Below are 19460 nucleotides of genomic sequence, written 5' to 3'. Positions count from 1 at the left end.
TGATACTTTTTATTAACATTATCAGTTATAATATATGTTAAAATGGCATTAGTGGTTCTAGAAAATGTGTGAAAACTTGACAAAAATATATTCACGTGTTTTAATTTAACAATGATATATGAAAGAATAAATAATTAAAAAATATTCTAGAGCTATCCGATCGTTCACACGATTAGATATTTTGCCATCATCCGTAGATAAAACATTTTAAAGAATAAGTTATTAAAAGCAATAAAATCGTTCCGTGTTGTTCCGTAAGACGGATAAAAAAACCTCGACCGATCGTTCACACTATGATGGACAACCGATCCCAGATTTCTCCGAATTGGCTGGTTGACAAATAACCCTTCTTTACCCCTATTCAATTTTCATCTAAAAAAATATGTTTTATTATATACATATTAATCATTATTAATATGTATATAATAAATATAAATTAGAGTCTAATATACATTTTTTCATAACGATTATTCTCGGGTGTCTCTAATTTACGACAAAAGCAATAAAATGCTCGCTAGCACACCATTTAAAATTATACAGAAAGGTTTATGTGTCTACATTTTTTCGGTATTTTTTTTTGTAATTAGACAAGATACTTCATTAAAGAGCCATTATAAGCACTTATAATTAAATCAAAATACAATTTTACACCAGTCCCATAGTTTAAAATTCGATCGGACACTCGCCGGTAGACAGAGTAGAGCGGTGGTGGGCCAGGCGCACCGATGGACACCTCATTAAATCAAAATAACAACGCCAACATGGCAGGGCGGCATTCAAGAATAACGAGCTTAAAACGTCACGGTAACATTGTTTACCGTGGGCGAGTGAGAGAGAGGTGGTCGGACGTGGGGATGGTGGGTAGGTGGGTGGGTGAGTTCGCCCAGACCACGGCTCGTTCCTCAACATACACACACACACACCGCCGGCACACAAGTGAGATCAATAATCTCACCCCGGGGACGGGAGGGGCGCCTCCCCGCTCTCCGCCCCCGCGGCGCTGCTGCTCCTCCAAGATTCGCTTTTTCGCAAACGTATCTCTATCTAAATATCCACCCCGGAGCAGCGACGCACCCATACCCCCAGGAGGGTGTCGGTGCGTCCCCCACCGCCGTCGCTAACCCCGTTTCTCGTAAACCAATTGAACAATGCCAGCGGCCCGTCGGAGCATAAGGCGGTCTAAACTGTAAACACACAAGATTCAAGATCCCGAACGTTGTGTCGCGCCGATGCAGGGCAGTATTTGGGGGCGCACGGGTGATTCGGGCAAAGTCAGGGGCGCCGATACTTAATGCATATAAACGAAATTGGCTTATAAACGAAAATGCAGTATCAATTGGCACGTATGAATAAATACAGTAATAATTATAGTGACGCACACCTTAAAGAAATGTGCACAATCCTACACAAATTGTTCTAGCTCCTCGTAACTATTGCCGAAAACATCATTGTGTCTGAAATGTTCGTTAAATAGGTTGATTACTCGTGTAAGAGAAGAGGTTCTGGCCAGTTGTGAATAACTCTTTAGAGCACTACCTGACATCACCCCTCAGCAACGTTGAGAATGCAATGAATTGTATCCCAACGCTAGATATTCGATAAATTTTCTCTGAATCTTTTTCATTAACAATGAATACTTCGCTTTGCTGGGATTTCAGACAATGAAGTCAAATTCCCACATTAAATATTTAGTTACATAAAAGTATACGAATAACTTACACAAAGATTTGCAAAGTTGTTCTTTATTAGCTAGTAAAATGCGTATAATATATACATTTACCGTAAGTACCACTTGAAAAGGATTTTCAAACAACAGTTCAACATAAATACTTCGTGTTTTATTTGCATATTTAGTACGCATCTTGATAAATAATAAAAACAAATAAAGTATGTATTTATAAATAGTATCCAGTTTAGAAACAATTAATAAAAAATCAATATGTATTATTTGAAATATTTCATATTAAAGATTTTAAAAAGAACTGAATATCAGAAATAAAAAAAAAAACTGCTATTATCGGATGTTATTTTAAAAAATTGATAGCTAGGCTAAGTTTTTAAGCTAATCTGGTACATATTGTTTCGAAATGGCGGTTCCTAAAAATTAAACAAATTTAAAGCCCCAGAAAAAAATTATTGAAAAAAATAAAGATATCAAAAGGGTTGATTAAGGAAAATGAAAATTTAAAAAATGGCTTTACTGCTCAAGGTAGGCTATAAGTTGTTGTACTTTTTAAATCGCTTTTGAGAGGGAGCCGAGCGAAGGAGAGGCACGCGGGCGACAGCGCACGGGAGTTGCAACCTTGGAAATTTAGTCGCAATGGATCGCTTCATGGGGGAACAACGCGCGTTCTACGTAAAATAGTACAAAATTAACGATTCTTATGTGATTATTCGGCAACTACTGATTACACAATGTGAAGCAACACCCGAGTTTTAATTTTATTAAATCGTGATTCAAGAACTTTACAAGACCAGTTCAACGATAAATAAGAGGAAAACCGGGCGGCCAGGGAGCAGGAGAAGCGAATAGAATGTCGCGCAAAGCGTTCTGCTGCTATAGCGATAAGATAGATCAAAATCAACTTTGCTTCGAATTTTGAAACAACTAAACAAAGCACGAAGTGCAGTAAATCCAGTATCCAGTAAAATTCGATATGTTGCCAAATGGCAACATTAGGAGTTAAGTTGCGTAAGTTTGATAAGAATATGCTCTATCCTATCTGACATACATACATACGTACATAAAAAGACATATTATCATCACGTGAATAGTTTTCCACGTTCAGATTCCGAGTAGCAGCTCTGCTCAACTAAGCCCCCCATCCACCCATCCCATTGATATACATTATCTTTTCGCTATATTTGCCATAATATAAGAGTGAAACGGTGTATAATGCTTAATAGGTAACCCTATCTCTGTTGCTCGCGCGACGACGCCGCTCTGCGCCACACGCGGTCCGTTCTGAGGAAAAACGTGACTTGGCGCCGGCGGCGACAAGGGGTAGTTTTCCGTGGCCGATCGGAGCTGATTTTCGCGCGTTGAAAAACGACGTCGATTAAACACGCGAAAGGAGCGATGGAAGGGTAAGCGGGTGGTTCTATGTGGGGGGTGGTTCAGTGTGTGCGGTGGATACGCGAAGGCCAGATTCGGTCGACGAGGGTTGCAGGTTTAATAAATTTTATAGTCAATTTCGCCGAGACGATGTTCGGCAGATGCACGGTGTGCTATTTTCAATATCGAGTGATTATATTCTTAAAATATTGAGTCACTAATCATTAAAACTGCTACTTTGTTGTAAGAGATACACAAACACTGATATTTTATTTAACACTTTCAAGCCGATTCACACGGAAGTCGCGTCATTTAAATTGTTTGCGCGAAGACGGGCGACGCGTATTACACGTTATTCGTTGTACGGAGTAATACTACATAAAATATACGTATAAAAACGCGCTGAATTTAGATTAAAAACCATTGGAAAATTTGCAAACAGCCCCATTTTTTTAATTATTACTTCTGTAAGTATGAAAGTTATGAGCAATGTTGGCAAAAATGCATATGTTTTTACAAAACTCTTTTAACTTAGTAATGTTCTCTTCCACCTTATTAAATATGAATATGTATTTAACATTGGTTTGTGTTTAAATCCCGAATGAAGCCCGAAGCTCGAACGCACACGGCCGAAATCCCGAAGGGCCAATTACGCGACAAGCCGATTGACCGAATCCAAAATACTGTTTCAAAATAATATATTATATTTGCTATTTTGCTAAAATTATGAATTTTCTCAAATATGGTATATAGTTAAAAAAATATATATGTAAAACGACTCATTGTATTAACTTTTATATTACTTATAGCGCAAAAGTCACTTTCGTTCTAAAAATTAAATATTTTTTTTTTTTTTTTTTTCAGATATATTTAATAAAGATTTGAGAGATTTATTATGGAGAAGTACACGACTTAACAAAGAACAGAGATTCTTAAATTTTAATTTATCAAACAGCCATTCAATTAAGCTTACACAAAGGACATATTACCGACATCCCTCAAGATCAGCCATCCGAAGAATCATTCAACGTTTTCAAAAGTGATATGTTCGCGATAGATATATATTGTGTCGAAGACGTCACCAGTGCTATTAGACAATTTGCTGCTAAGCATGAAGCGAGGCTTAAACAGCACGTCAACATCAAGGCAGCAAACTCCTCAATATAGACAACTTGAAAAGACGGCTGAAGAAGACTAAGCTCTTCAAACTGGTCTAGTTATCATTAATGAAACTCATTTACTATTGGTGATGGTGTAGCGTATTGTGTTTTTATGTCCAATGATGTTAATTTCAATTCTGAATTTAAAATTTGCATTCCATGAAAAACTCAAATATCAGTAAAATACCGACAAAAATAAAACTGGTTCCAATATTGTTAATCTGACGGGATTTTGGCTATGGGGAAATCGTTCTGAGAGATGTGTTTTATTTGTGTACGACTAGCAAAGATACTCAATCTAATAACTAGTTAATAAATATTGCATTCAACATTTAACAAAATTCACAATGCGGATAGAGTAGCTATATTTCGCTTGGGGACTGCGGGCCGTAGGTTATCGACCTCTGCTCTAGATTACTATTACAGATTTTTTTGAAATGGTATGTATATTTTATAATATTATCTTTTTTGTAGTATTGTAGATAATTACACCTCGTCGTAGAACAAAAAGGCGACGTTGCGTTTTTATTTGGTTTTACTAATTTTTGCATGCGACCTTTTTTGCTTCAGAGTCGAGACTAGCCAATATTTTTTTAATTGCGGTCTATAAATACACTGCTGTAAAACATAACTATCAAAAAACAGAACATATTTCTTTCTTTGCCGCAAAAAAACTAATTTGAACATTTGTAAAATAAAACTAGGCACACTTTTTGTACGTTTTTCTAATACAAAAATTTATAATTATACCATAAAACACGGTTTTATATTGTATTTTTGTGAATTATTTTATAAAACAATATTAAAAATGTCTGAAAAAACACGAGGAAAAACTCATGATTTGATTTCAGAAAAAAACTTATGACTTGATTTCAGAAAAAAACCTGCACGATGACGCAATGGCGTTTTCTCGTCTAAAATTCTTATTACAATTATTGTTAAAAATTTAATTTGTTCGAGTATTTTTAAATGTTTCACAATAGCTTCATAAGAAGAAGAGGTCCGTGCCAGATGTTTGAAATCATGCATGCTTTCTTAAAAGCTTTTATTAGAGGTTGGAAGTATTTGAATGGCATAAAATTGTTTACAATATTCTCAACTACTTTTTGGTAATCTAAGAACTCAGATAAGAAGAATCAACAGATTGCAAAAATGTATGGGGGCCTTCCATAGAGTTACGCCATAAAATTTTGTCTGTCGGCGAATTTAAATATCGTTTTTTCAATAATCCAGAGGTTTTTCAATTTGTATCTTGTTCGAAATATAAAAAAAACCGTAAAGTAATAACAGCTTTTATTGACAATCTTTACGATTCGAATATAAATACTTAGTTATAAGTCAGTGCTGTCTTACTTTAATGCTCCCACGTTGTACGGGGGCCAATTTTTATTTTACAAACATTTCGGGGGCCAAGTAAAAAGGCAGATAATTCAATAATCAGTTATTGTCGTGTCAAAAGTTATTTTATTTATACGAGGAAAATAAAGACAAAAATAAATCGTTACTTGATACTAGATATTGATAATAAAATATTTAGAAAGGTTGGACACAGCGCTTGTACAAAGTTTAAGGTCGTGGATTTATATCCTACATAAACCTACCAAGTATTTTAATTTTCATCATCTCTAAAATATAATAATTAGTGATTTTTATAATTAAAATTGAGATCGATAACCTCAGATTATGTTTTCCCAACTTTTAATAATCTCACGGATTAATATCGAGGTGAATATTCTAGTCATTAGTGTGATGCGGCAATTAAGACATGCAAATTGTTAAATAAAACACAACAATATTTTCATAATTAAGATTCATCGTATAGACACTTGATGGTGTATAATAAAATTCTAATGACCCATCAAAAAAATCATTAAGCATTCTAATCCTCGTAGAATATGAGAAACCACTACATGCTATCGTTACATTGTAAATGTTGACAGGTTTTATTTAAAAAGATTCGTGTAATTATTTTCTTGTGTTTCTTAGACACTATATTTGCCATCAAAATAGTATAAGTATTTCGGATAAAATTAAATAAATAAAAAATATATTTCTAACAATATGCACAACTGTCAAAATGGCACACGGTGCGATGCCCGCAGGCGATGTTCCTGCACATTCCGGTTAATTAATAATGCAGAGACGCAGTCGAAGAAACTCAGTGGGTGATTAATTCGCCCTCCTTGCTAGTTGCCGCCTCCTTGGATCCGCGAGCAAATTCGACAATTAGTTGGGGACAACGGGATCAACTCGATTATGACGTGACGTTGGGATGGGGTAGTACGTAGGCCGGTGGGGTTGAACCATGAATAATTAAAGCAAGGAGCTCGACTGCATGATGCATGCGCGCGGAAATAAATTGATAATGCCACTTAACGTGCGCGCTCGGGAATAGCTTGCTAACCTCGTACTAACTAACTGATTAGAATAGATTTTAAGCGCTCATTATTCCGTTAAGTAACTCTCGCCGTTATATTGTGGCGAGTATCTTAGTGTTCATGATCCCTACTGATCCATAATTCCTTTTTCTCGGACGCTTTCCAATATAGATCGACCTTAAGCTTATCCAAATTGCAATCCGCTCAACCGCACGGCCACCCTGACTCGGTAGAAATCCTCCTTCGATAAATTTCCCCATGCCCTACATAAATCGGCTTATTTTCAGCAGGAAATGCCCTATTTCCCACGATTTCATTTGTGTGTATATAGGTGTTGTTCTCCCCCCAGATATCGCTCCGGCTTCGCGTCGATAACATTATCCGCTCGCCCCGATTTGGCGTAGAAAGTAAGCGTATAGGGTACATACAAAAAATCGATTAGTTACTTTGTCGGGTAAAAACCCAATAGCGTATAAATTCAAAAGTAGCATTGTTCTATTCCAAATAAAAACTATGTTACTGTAAATTGGTAGTACGTAGAGTAGCCGACAGGTGGCAGTACGAATCAGGCATGCAACACAGCATTAATTTAAAAATGACAAACTTGCAACATACATTAAAGTAGCGCTAAATATTTTTTCTGTCAAGTCTGACACTCCAAAAAGTTCCGAAACGGTTTTTTAGCAGAATTTTCCACAGGTCACAATATTTCCGTTACGCAATTCACCTCTGAGATCAAGCAAATGGCACTTTCTAAAGGCGTATATTTATTTCGTTTTTCTAAGAAGCGAGTGCAACGATTGACTGAATAATCGCTGCATGATTTTGATTAGTCAGCAAGCTTTACAGCTGGGCTGGGTTCCAATGAGGAGAGGGCAGTTACAGACAGTCATCTGGCAGACTCCGGCAGACACTCAAAGAGACTAGCAGACGTCCGCCCGTCTGCGGACCTGAGAGGAACACCACCTACAAGACCTCTAAGGATCTTCCACCGATAACATCCCTGCCCTAGCTTCTCCACCACTTTTCGGAGAAAACATCTCGCCCATTATGGTCTGTTGCACTATGTAATATAATCTAATAAAATTCTCGCTATTTTCCACCTGCGTCTTACTGGCTGCGAAGTCACACCCCTCAGAGTTATTTATAATATATTTAAATGTATTATTTAAATATATTATAAATCAGCAAAAATAAATCTTTCCCATAAAAAACAAAATTCTAATCTATTTTAATTTCAAATTTGAAAAATCATATTTAGATATAAAAATCCAAGTACTGTGAAACTCCAGAAAATTTGAATTTTTAACTCGATAATATCTGAATTGTAATCTAGTTTTTATGTTGCGGGGAATAATAGTTATTGATTTTTTTTTAATTTGAGTGGCTATTGTGCAATACTGGGCGTTCTGCACAAATTTCATTATTCTGTTATGAACGTTACCACTGTCATTTGCGTAATTTCTAATGTTTTGAAGAAACCCAGTACCAAGTATTATATATAAATTTTACTGTAATTGGTGTTTTATGCGTAGAGCATACTTGCGTTAAGCTGTTGTAGGGCACTGCACATACATATATTTACAAAATAAATAAATGACATATCTGGACAAAAGGGCACTTTAGCCCCAATTTGAGGACGAACCTATTTGAAAAGGCACGTACGTTTAAGATGCCTAAAGTCACGATTCTTGCCTCCCGCGAGGCGTGATCAGTAAACGCGAACTCGCACAGTAATATCGCACAGCGGACCGTTTGAGGTTATTTATTACCCGCCGACCGAAGGGTATGTATAGTGTACAAGTACTATATATTTCAATAAAATAATAACAGTGGTACTCAACGAATGAATTACCATCGCACGACTGACTACCTTTTAGTGCGCGATTGAAGCAAAAAGAGCTTAACAAGACGAGCTTATATTACATGCTAATAAAAATTGCCAGTCGCGGATTTAATTTAATGACTGTATAATTTTCATTTTTAAATTGTATCGTAAATAGTATATTGGATTCTCGTTGAAATTATATAATACAATTATAGTTTTTGAATTTAAAAACCGTTCTATGATATATATAATACATAGGTAGCTGTGGAAATAAATTGGGTAAATGTGATATATTAAGTCAAGAGAGTTTTCGCATGTCTTCACACATAAGTTTAGAGAGCATCTTGCCTGCAGCTATCGGAAAACACTCCGACTAGGGGAGATTCTAGCTGTCAAATTATCGACGGCGTCGGTCCGACAATTGCAATTTCCTTCAAGGGGAAAAATGACAACCAAACAATATGAGCTAAATTTGAGAAAAGCAAAGTCATGAATTTTCAAAGCGTCAGAATCTTTTCACTGCAGCAAATAAATTTTGATGTGAAATTGGAGTTCAAACAGCAAAATGTGATTATCGAGCGCAAAAATGGGTATCGAGGTTACTAGAGTTACTAATTATATAGTCCTTGAGATGGATCAAAACAAATATACCTACATATATATAAAAAAAAAACTTCCGCGTTCGGATCGTGGCGTATTAAAAAACCACGTACAAGGTCGACCAGAAATTACGAAATAAACACATGTTATGCTTCGCAACGTTTACGCTATATGAAGCATCAAATCAGATACTACGTAGTACAAAATTGTCTAAGGAAAGATCGATAGATAATTAAAATTATCTGCCGATCTTCACTAATAGAATATTTTATCTATTTAAGCTTAAATAGTTATAAATCATGTGTATGTTGTTATACACATTTATACATTATTCTCAGCACATTGAACGTCGACATACGGTTTAATAATTCATTGAGCTGCGACACCGGCCAAAGAAGGCTAGCCGGGAGGAAACTCGGGGTAAACTTCGTTAAACGAAAACGTCACAGACGACATCTGCTATCGGGGGTTTCTCGGATTAGTTTTCAATTTAATCGAGTTGCTCTCTCTCGAATCGTATGTGTGTAAAACGTTCGATACTTCTCTGCGCGAAAGCTCAGAAGATATTATTCATGGAGCTTTAAAACATTTTACGTTTACAGTCGCACGCGAATCGGACGGAACGGAAAATAATTAGCGGTTACAAAAATAGAAATAATGGGATTTTGATTAGTGTCGGATTAATAAATCAAGTTTTGCGATCGCAATCTGACAGCTGCAAATATAGAAATGTCCGTCAGAAAATGTAGATTGGTCTTGGATGGTTATAAAAACAGAATACGGTAGCGCTAAAATAACTTAATTATCATATTAATGTGTATATTTAGTAAATAGAGATATTCTAATAGATAAAAGTCATGGAATATATTTATTTTATTTTTTATTTCATCAATATTTCATGATGGCTAATTGAAATGAATTTATTGACTGTATCAATGGTAAAAACTACATAAAAAAATAAACTTTAGTTTAGTGAAAATCGATTATCCTTATAATATAGATTTTAACATTTTATTTAGGAAAAATGTGTTTTCTTGTTATAAGTTTTCGTTACAGAGATAAGATACATACTGGTTTTAAATATGTTATTATTTTTTAGTGAAGGTTTCATTAGTTAGAAATTTCGGCAAGATTCACAGATTCATTTTTATTTATTTTTTAATGCATTTTTACTATAGATATATTTGTAAAAAATATTGTTTTTTGCTATTGCAGTGATGTAAAAAATAAATAATTATTATAATTAGTTATATGATGTATTGATGTAGCTAAATTAAATTAAATTAAAATTATATTAAAAATACAACAATCTAACTTAAAAATGCATTCGTACGATTTTTACACAAAAACAAAAATTGTACCTAAAAACCTTCATAGTAATATTATCTAGATATATATTATACTGTGTATAAGTAGTTAACTGATATCGAAACAAATCCATCCAAAAATATTTAACAAAGTATCAATATAAATAGTTGACTTTTGACGAAGATTTAAAGAAATAGTGTCTAGTGAGTGATGTCTGAGTACAACAGATTGAGAATCAACGCCTTTCTTAACTACTTCTCCAAAATAAAAAAAAACTCTCTATGTAAGAAAGCTTTTTATGATTGGTTAGATTCCAAACGAAAAGAATTTTACATTTAGAAAATACGTGATTTATTTAAAAGATAGAAAACAGTTGTTAAAAGTGATATTTATAACATTATTTAAAAAATAAATTTGTGATTTATTAATAAAAAATATATCTTTACACTTAACCGGCGGGTCGGGTAGTATTTACCGATTTCGTCCACTGGCGGTAACCGGCGGGACGGGTAATAACTACCTTTTACGATTTATGACGTTTAAGGACGGGTCTAGTTGTTTCTACCCGCAAACACTAAAGTGTTTTGTGATGACATATATGAATGAAGGTTTGTACTACAAGAAAAAAAATATTTCAAGGCGAAAATATTTTTATTGTCGCCACAACTTCACATGTGGGGGACAATCAAAGAACTCTGCATCAACAAGCTAATGTAATAAAACACGATCGTAAATTACTTTTAAAGCGTAACAAAGCTTGGCATAACAAATTTAGCCCATGGAAGACCGAAATATAATTTACATATGATAATTCACATAGTTCATTTTATTTACATAATTAATTATTATCTATTTTTTAAACTAGAGATATATTAAAGTAGAATAAAGCAAATTTTATGATATTAATTATTATTTTATGCAACCCACAGATTGAGAACCATTGATAAAATAATTTTAACATATTAACCAATACAATGCAGAACATTTGATATATTTTTGTTATAAATCTGTGTTGCGTAAAGTTCTCGCGAAACAGCCCATTTTTACAGATCATGCGGGAAAAAAAACGACCCGCCGGTTAAGTGTTAAGACGAGACCTCTTCAATACAAGTTTGATCATCAAAACTGATCATTTCTTTAAAGTCAAAAATAGGGATTTTTATTAAATATTTTTGTGGCAACCCCACAAATAGGTCCACACACAAAAAAGGGCAATTGTCTCATTGTTAATGACCATGACCAAAGACGTTCATACATTAACAATGAGACAAATATAAGAGGGATATATAATACAAGAAGGATTTCTTTTGATGACACAACACGAGTCGTTAAGAAAATCCCTTTTGTGACAAAACGGTACGGACGCAATCAATCACCACATTGCAAACTCTTTCCGAAGAATTCGAAAGTCTGGACATGCAAAAAACTCGCTTTCGAAAATGCAACCTCTGATTTCTCGAGTTCTACGAAGCGACTGCTGCGATTGACTAGGAGATCGATGCACAATCGCGATTGGCCAGCATGCGCGCAACCCCTAAAGGATATAAGCCCGGACTCCAATGAGGAGAGGGCAAACGGTCTGAGATACGAGACGGCTGAAGCACCAGACAAGAGACGGGCAGAGACGAGCATTCGATCTACCAGCAGCCATCCGGAGGAACCAGCTACGCGCTCTCACCGACAGACCTGAAGATCACACTCGCCGCACGCAGCCACAAGAGCCCTGAGAATCATCTACCGGCATCACCACCTGCGCCACCTTTACCTTCATCGCGAGAAACGTCCCGCCGTAATCGTCCATTTGTCACATGTAAATATAACTTAATAAAAAAGTCCATTTAGATTCACACAAGTCTCATTGGCCGCGAGGTCAACCATCCCTAGGGCTACGTCCCCTAAATTCTTGTCTAAAAAACACGAAGTACTTTTTAAGAAGCGTCAAAAATCATTTCAATTCAATTATTTTTTAAATATTATTAGCCTTTAATTCAGATTTTGATTAAAATTATAAATCATTTTTAAATTGGCCGAATGTATGGCTGTCTATATATGATTATATATTATTTATTCACCACGTTCGTTTACCATTAGCACCTCGGCATTATGATTATGATAAACGGAATGCATTACATTTGTCTGCGGCCATTCGGCCCAACGATTCGAATCCCCAATGGCAATAACAGTACGTAAGGTCGCAGTAATATGAAAACACAAACGATGAGAAAGCAGCGCCGCGCAAGATTCCAATAAAAGCCCTCGAGCCATTCTCGACTTCGCAGCTTCCTACAATTCATATCCTTCGGATCTCACAGCTGAAACGAGCAGCGCATTGTTATCTCAGATCAACGCTCCATCGCGACCCTGTTGCCTCGGGCGATACGTACACATGCTGCGATAAAGTATGCGAATAGGGACCGAGATACCAGATTAAATGTTTTCAGATATTGAGAGAGTCGCCGACGTTTAACGAGATGTAATAAAGCAATTTGGAACGTTTGCCGCAGAGCGCTTTTGCCATATCATCCGGCGAAGGAAGCCGCTTGGGAAGCTATCCAATCGAATGGTTGCACCTCTATGTTCGGATATTAGCGTTGATATCCTAACTTTTCTCGAGAACTGTTTATTCAATGTTGAGAAAAATACTATATAAACTCAACCCCGAGGGAAACAGTCTCTACTAGTAATACACATATACAACTGGAAAAACAAATCAAATATGTATACCAAAAATACTAATTTGACATTCCAGCATGGAAGGGTTGAGTTCGGATTCGTTAAAAGTTTCTGACAATTCAATAACCCCTCGTTGCGAGTTTCATTATTGAAATGGTTGCAAACGGAAAAGCCACGGCTATAGTTCGATTCAAAGTTGCCACAATGTAACAACTGGAAAGCGTAAACCTCAACGCTGAGCAGATAACGAACTAGGAGTAGACTTGTATATTCTATAATTTAAAACAAAATCATTTTATGAGAGTGGTGATAATATAAATATTGTTATATTCTAGTATAATAATTTTTAATAGTAATAAATTAACAGCTAATTTTAGAATAATATTGATTGTCTGATTCATTATTTCAAGATTTTTTTGAAAACAATTTTTGTACACAATTATTATCGCGTTATACGAAAAGACAAACAAAAAAACATATTTTTTGGTCTGTCTTAAAAAGTTGGCATAATGGCAAATATTTGATTATTAGGGATCGGTAATAAAAACAAACTTCATAATATGATGATTTGTTATAAAGGACGAGAATAATCGAAGGAGTAGAGCGGATCGATCTACTTCGATTCGAGTTACAAACTCCGAGCGTCGAATTACGAAGGAATTTTGGTTTCCCGTACCTAGAAAATTGGCAATAACAGCTGTTGCTTCTTTACATTTTTCATATTTCAAACAAAATATGAAAAAAAAATCTTTGGATTATTGAAAAAACGAGATTAAAGTTCGCTGACAAGCAAAACTGTGGAAAGCCCCCATACATTTTTGCAATCTATTAATTCCCACGCTGAACGGTTTTTTCTTATATGATAATTAATGTGGTTCTCAGATTACAAAAGCATAGATATCGATTTTTGCCATTTAAAAAGCTTCCAAAAAAGCATGCATATTTTCAGACATCCGGCACGGACCCACCCTTTCTTATGGAGTTGTATAAAAAATGCAATTGTTGTAAAACATTTAAAAATATACGTACAAATTTTATTTTTATTAAAAAAAGGTTCTATGAAAATTCTTGAAAAATCAGTAAATTTCTTGAGAAATGAGAATTATTGATTTTGCATTTTTTCGAGAAATTCCCGAAAAGAAACACTAGTTGTTGCGATACTTTTAAAGTAAATATACTAAACATTCATATTGTTGCACCCTTTACTTATATATGAACTAGCTTTGAATATCATATAAAGAGGGATTATTCTATATATATATATATATATATATATATATATATATATATATATATATATATATATATATATATATATATATATATATATATATATATATATATATATATATATATATATATATATATATATATATATATATATATATATATATATATATATATATATATATATATATATATATATATATATATATATATATATATATATATATATATATATATATATATATATATATATATATATATATATATATATATATATATATATATATATATATATATATATATATATATATATATATATATATATATATATATATATATATATATATATATATATATATATATATATATATATATATATATATATATATATATATATATATATATATATATATATATATATATATATATATATATATATATATATATATATATATATATATATATATATATATATATATATATATATATATATATATATATATATATATATATATATATATATATATATATATATATATATATATATATATATATATATATATATATATATATATATATATATATATATATATATATATATATATATATATATATATATATATATATATATATATATATATATATATATATATATATATATATATATATATATATATATATATATATATATATATATATATATATATATATATATATATATATATATATATATATATATATATATATATATATATATATATATATATATATATATATATATATATATATATATATATATATATATATATATATATATATATATATATATATATATATATATATATATATATATATATATATATATATATATATATATATATATATATATATATATATATATATATATATATATATATATATATATATATATATATATATATATATATATATATATATATATATATATATATATATATATATATATATATATATATATATATATATATATATATATATATATATATATATATATATATATATATATATATATATATATATATATATATATATATATATATATATATATATATATATATATATATATATATATATATATATATATATATATATATATATATATATATATATATATATATATATATATATATATATATATATATATATATATATATATATATATATATATATATATATATATATATATATATATATATATATATATATATATATATATATATATATATATATATATATATATATATATATATATATATATATATATATATATATATATATATATATTATGTATTATCATATAAACGTACATCTATTGGGTAAAATGTTATATTATATACTTACATATATAAAAAAAGTACAAAGGGCGTAATTGATGGAAAAAAAATACGCCGAGAAAAGGATTTTTATGAAGGACTAAAGCGCCGAGAGAACCTGGTCAATGCCCGGTCCCGTTTTCCCCAGATTTGGAAAACAGATCGTGAAGTAATTTCCGCCCGGGGCTTTTGTACTGTAAATGACGTACATTCAGGGGGTCGCAAGAGGACGTCAAGTAAATAGGTCAACCAAACAAAAATGCGACTCGAATCCACCCCCATCGGGGGGGCAAATCGGGGGCGCGGCTCCCTCTCGATAGGTGGGCGGTGGTGGCGGAAGCTGTTTCATTGTAATCGTATTATGTCGAAAGACATTACGAAAGGTCATTGGGGAAACGAGAATTCGCTACGTAACAACGAACGCAATAAAAACGCAAATGAAGTGAAGAAGATCGTTAACAATTAACCGGAGGAGGATCGTAAAAGGCGCTATCCGCATAAACCGTAAAACGATTAGCGAATTCACGTGATTTAAAAAGTTAAATTACGGTAATATTAACTGAGATTTTAAACTCAAAGATTACTTTGATTTTAAGTCACGCAAGTATTGCAGAGTAAAAGCGTACATTTGTAAAGGCACTTAATTAAACATCGCGACAAACGCGTCATTCATGTTTTCGCAGTTGCCGGTGACTCGCTGATTAAGGCAATCTTGTTCATAAGCACGATTTTCCTTACTCAAGAGTAAGTCGGATTGGTGATTAAAAATATAAAAGAAAATTGAACTTACCACTAAGCTGCTTCTCGCCTTGCTGAACTATGGTTTGCGAATTTGGATTCGTCGATAAATTGCTCGTAGCAGTCATTAATTTCATTTTATAACTACACGAATTGTGGGTATCGCTTCGGCTGGAATCGATCCTCGTGTCGTACGGTTTGCTTATCACCTGTAACAAACAAATATCGACAGTTAAAAACAAAGCATACATATATAAAAATATACAAAATGCAAACAAATGAATTAATATATAAACAAAAAATATGACTCAAGCACTAAAAACGAAATAATTGAACTATTCATTATAAATCTTTAATTGTAACATGACTGGCGTAAATCAATAACATATATTTCATTAATTATAAACTATTATTACAACCCACAATTAATATTTTTTACTATGCACTACCTAGCGTAATTTTATTTCAATTATTTATCACGATATTCATCCGTATGATTAGAAAAATCGACGAAAACCTAATATGTGATGATCGATCGGAATTATAATTACATAATAATCAGTAGATATAATAATGAGTAGATATTTTTAATAATTTTAATGTCTAATTAAAATATATTTCACATAAAATATGATTTCAGAAAATATGTCGCAACGGTGGCTAATTTTAACACGTATTTATAATTATTTATTTAAGAAATTATATTACGATGTTAAAAATATATAAAATGCTATTTTTGTCATGAGGAATCATTATTTTCTCAGGGCCCGGGTTCGCTCTCGGCGGCCCTGATAATAATCACTTATTCTGATCTCTCAGACTTGATAGAAATTCCAAAACAATAAGTTTTATATTAGATTTAAACCCAGGTCTTTCACGTATAGTCGTCGACTTAACTGATAATATGATATACTAATAATGTACTCAGATAATGAATGGACCTTCGATCGATGGAGTTAATACGATGTTTTACGTAAGAAGTTGTCTAAGCAGTGTCTTTGTATAGATAGAGGGTAGAAAAGGGTTTTCAATTTGTCCAATTGGTCAACGTTTTTGTTTTTTATGTTTAAGAACAAAAGGGTGTAAATGAAATTATTATCTTTTCTTCGATAAAACATTTAGACACTTTACGTTATTAGTATGTCGGGCTCATCAATTGAACCACCCTTTTATTTACAATTGAAGGGATTAATTTATGTTGTTATGTCAAGAAAAACAAACAATTCGACTTGTAAAAAATAGTTTAAACCGTTTAAAATTGTTTTTTCGTTAAAATTAGACACCGCGGGTAAACTCAGATAAGTGCCACAATAAGAAGAGATAACCCGTGCATTTGGGTTTATCCTCAAACAACCGTTTTTGACCTGCCTTAGCGGCCAAAAAACTCACCACCCTTCAAAATAATTGGTTGTCTCATCGAAAAAGAGGCGAGCAATAAAATCAAATCTCGGAATCAGATTTTCAAGAGCCCTCTAACTTTGAATTCAACCGAGGGAAGGTTGACTCAACTTTAGACCAGCTGTCGCTTCTCTTCACATTCAGTCCGGAATCCAGAGAGACCTCTTCGGATACACCTGCACCCACGGACATTAGTCTTATGCCTGCACTACTCTCTGGAAGTTGGCCAAGGTTGCCCAAGGACGGAGAATATAGTGGGTTACTTCGGTCGGGTTCGGTTCTGCCCGCTCTACAATCTCTCGGAAGTTGTCCGAGGTTACTGAGAACGGGAGGTAAAGTGGGGGTATTCAGTCGACTTGGCCAGCTTCGAGCGCTTCCGAACATTGTCGGCAAAGGGACCGAAGTCGGAGCTGCTCTTTCAAGCGCGAGCGGTGAGATACTTCACCTTTCGCTCACTCGCGTGTTAAGTGACGACAATGAGAGAGATAATGATATGGTTTGTCGCAAACTGAGATAGAACAAGACTCTCGGTTCAATTTCAGTATGCGCGTAGGCGTCCTATGGTCAAACGCATGTCGAGCGCTGCATCGTGGTCACGTGGTCAAGTTATAATACCACATGCTTATCGGGGACTTCAACAGACTCTTACTGACATCTTTGAATATTTTAGGGCAACAAAAGGGATTAATTATATTTTTATATTTTTTATATCGTTATTATATTTTTTTTCATATTAAATTAAATAATTAAAAAATAATTAGTGGTACTCGATTTTGTTAAAAAAAATCGTTTTGAATATTCTTGTGTTTTCCTAGATCGGTTTATATAAATGTCACACCATAACGAATTCTTATTTAGAATCGATGGCGACAAATTCTAGGATAGTCACAGATGTGGTGTTCGTATTCTGAAGTATCATTTTTATGCCTTATGGCATTTTGCAAAAGCCGACAAAGAGTTTGCGTAAATTGAATATTTACGACCGAAAAGTTTTCACTGATATTGTATTGGTGAGTGCCCACACAAGCTTTTATAATTATCAGTAGCGTAATTGTAATAATATGACAATTTAAAAATTGCGATTATTTGGCACATTTTTCGATTTTGGCTGTACGTGACAGAAGACGCCGTCCGGACCTCATTCACGGCCGCCGTCCGGACGCCATATGAAATTTGCGACAGTATAGTCGCTTATTCGAAGTCGTAGGTCTCGGCCGACTTCAGTTGTAACTTTGGTTCGGATAACTTTCAGAGAGTGTAGTGCAGGCATTAAATATTGCGCAGCAAATTAAATCACAACAATCTTTGTTTTAATGAAATAAAACCTGGACTTCACAAAAAAATATGTTAAATGGCAAAACAAACGGAAATCGCAAAGAGCAAGGTTCAAGCTACATATGGGATATTCAATGATTTTCTAATTGAATTTTCCTAGCGTTTTTTATCAAATTAGCTATATGATAAAACTAAATCAACATCACTATTTTAGTCGATAGTGCCCGTAGATTTATACAATTATGCAACAATTATGCAACATTTGCACATAATTATAGAGACAACCAATGCTCGCAACACAGTGGTAGCAACTTTGTTGTCCAAAAAAGTTGCTCTATAATGATAGCAGCTGCTTCTCTTTGATAAATTTATATTGTTCATATTTATTCAATACACAAACTTAAAAAAATAGTTTACATGACAACCCTGCGCTTAAATTATGTATATATATATATACGTATACATATA

General features: G+C 32.9%; 1 protein-coding gene across 5 annotated transcripts in view; it reads right to left on the bottom strand.

Annotated features, from left to right (window-relative positions):
• The window catches only part of LOC148236582 (uncharacterized), a 188960-nt gene that overhangs the window by 66724 nt on the left and 102776 nt on the right, over positions 1 to 19460 (bottom strand). For all 5 annotated transcript variants that reach the window (XM_088182103.1, XM_088182106.1, XM_088182104.1 and 2 more), the window contains exon 4: positions 16372 to 16528. In XM_088182103.1, the coding sequence (XP_088038229.1) occupies positions 16372 to 16528 (157 nt within the window). The remainder of the gene's footprint in view (positions 1 to 16371; positions 16529 to 19460) is intronic.

The sequence above is a fragment of the Plectrocnemia conspersa genome, unplaced genomic scaffold, assembly GCF_051122295.1.
Source record: "Plectrocnemia conspersa isolate PC_06_02 unplaced genomic scaffold, ASM5112229v1 ptg000003l, whole genome shotgun sequence".
Taxonomy (NCBI): Eukaryota; Metazoa; Arthropoda; class Insecta; order Trichoptera; family Polycentropodidae; genus Plectrocnemia; species Plectrocnemia conspersa.
The sequence above is the reverse complement of the archived record's forward strand: the minus strand, read 5'-3'. Positions and strand labels throughout refer to the sequence as shown.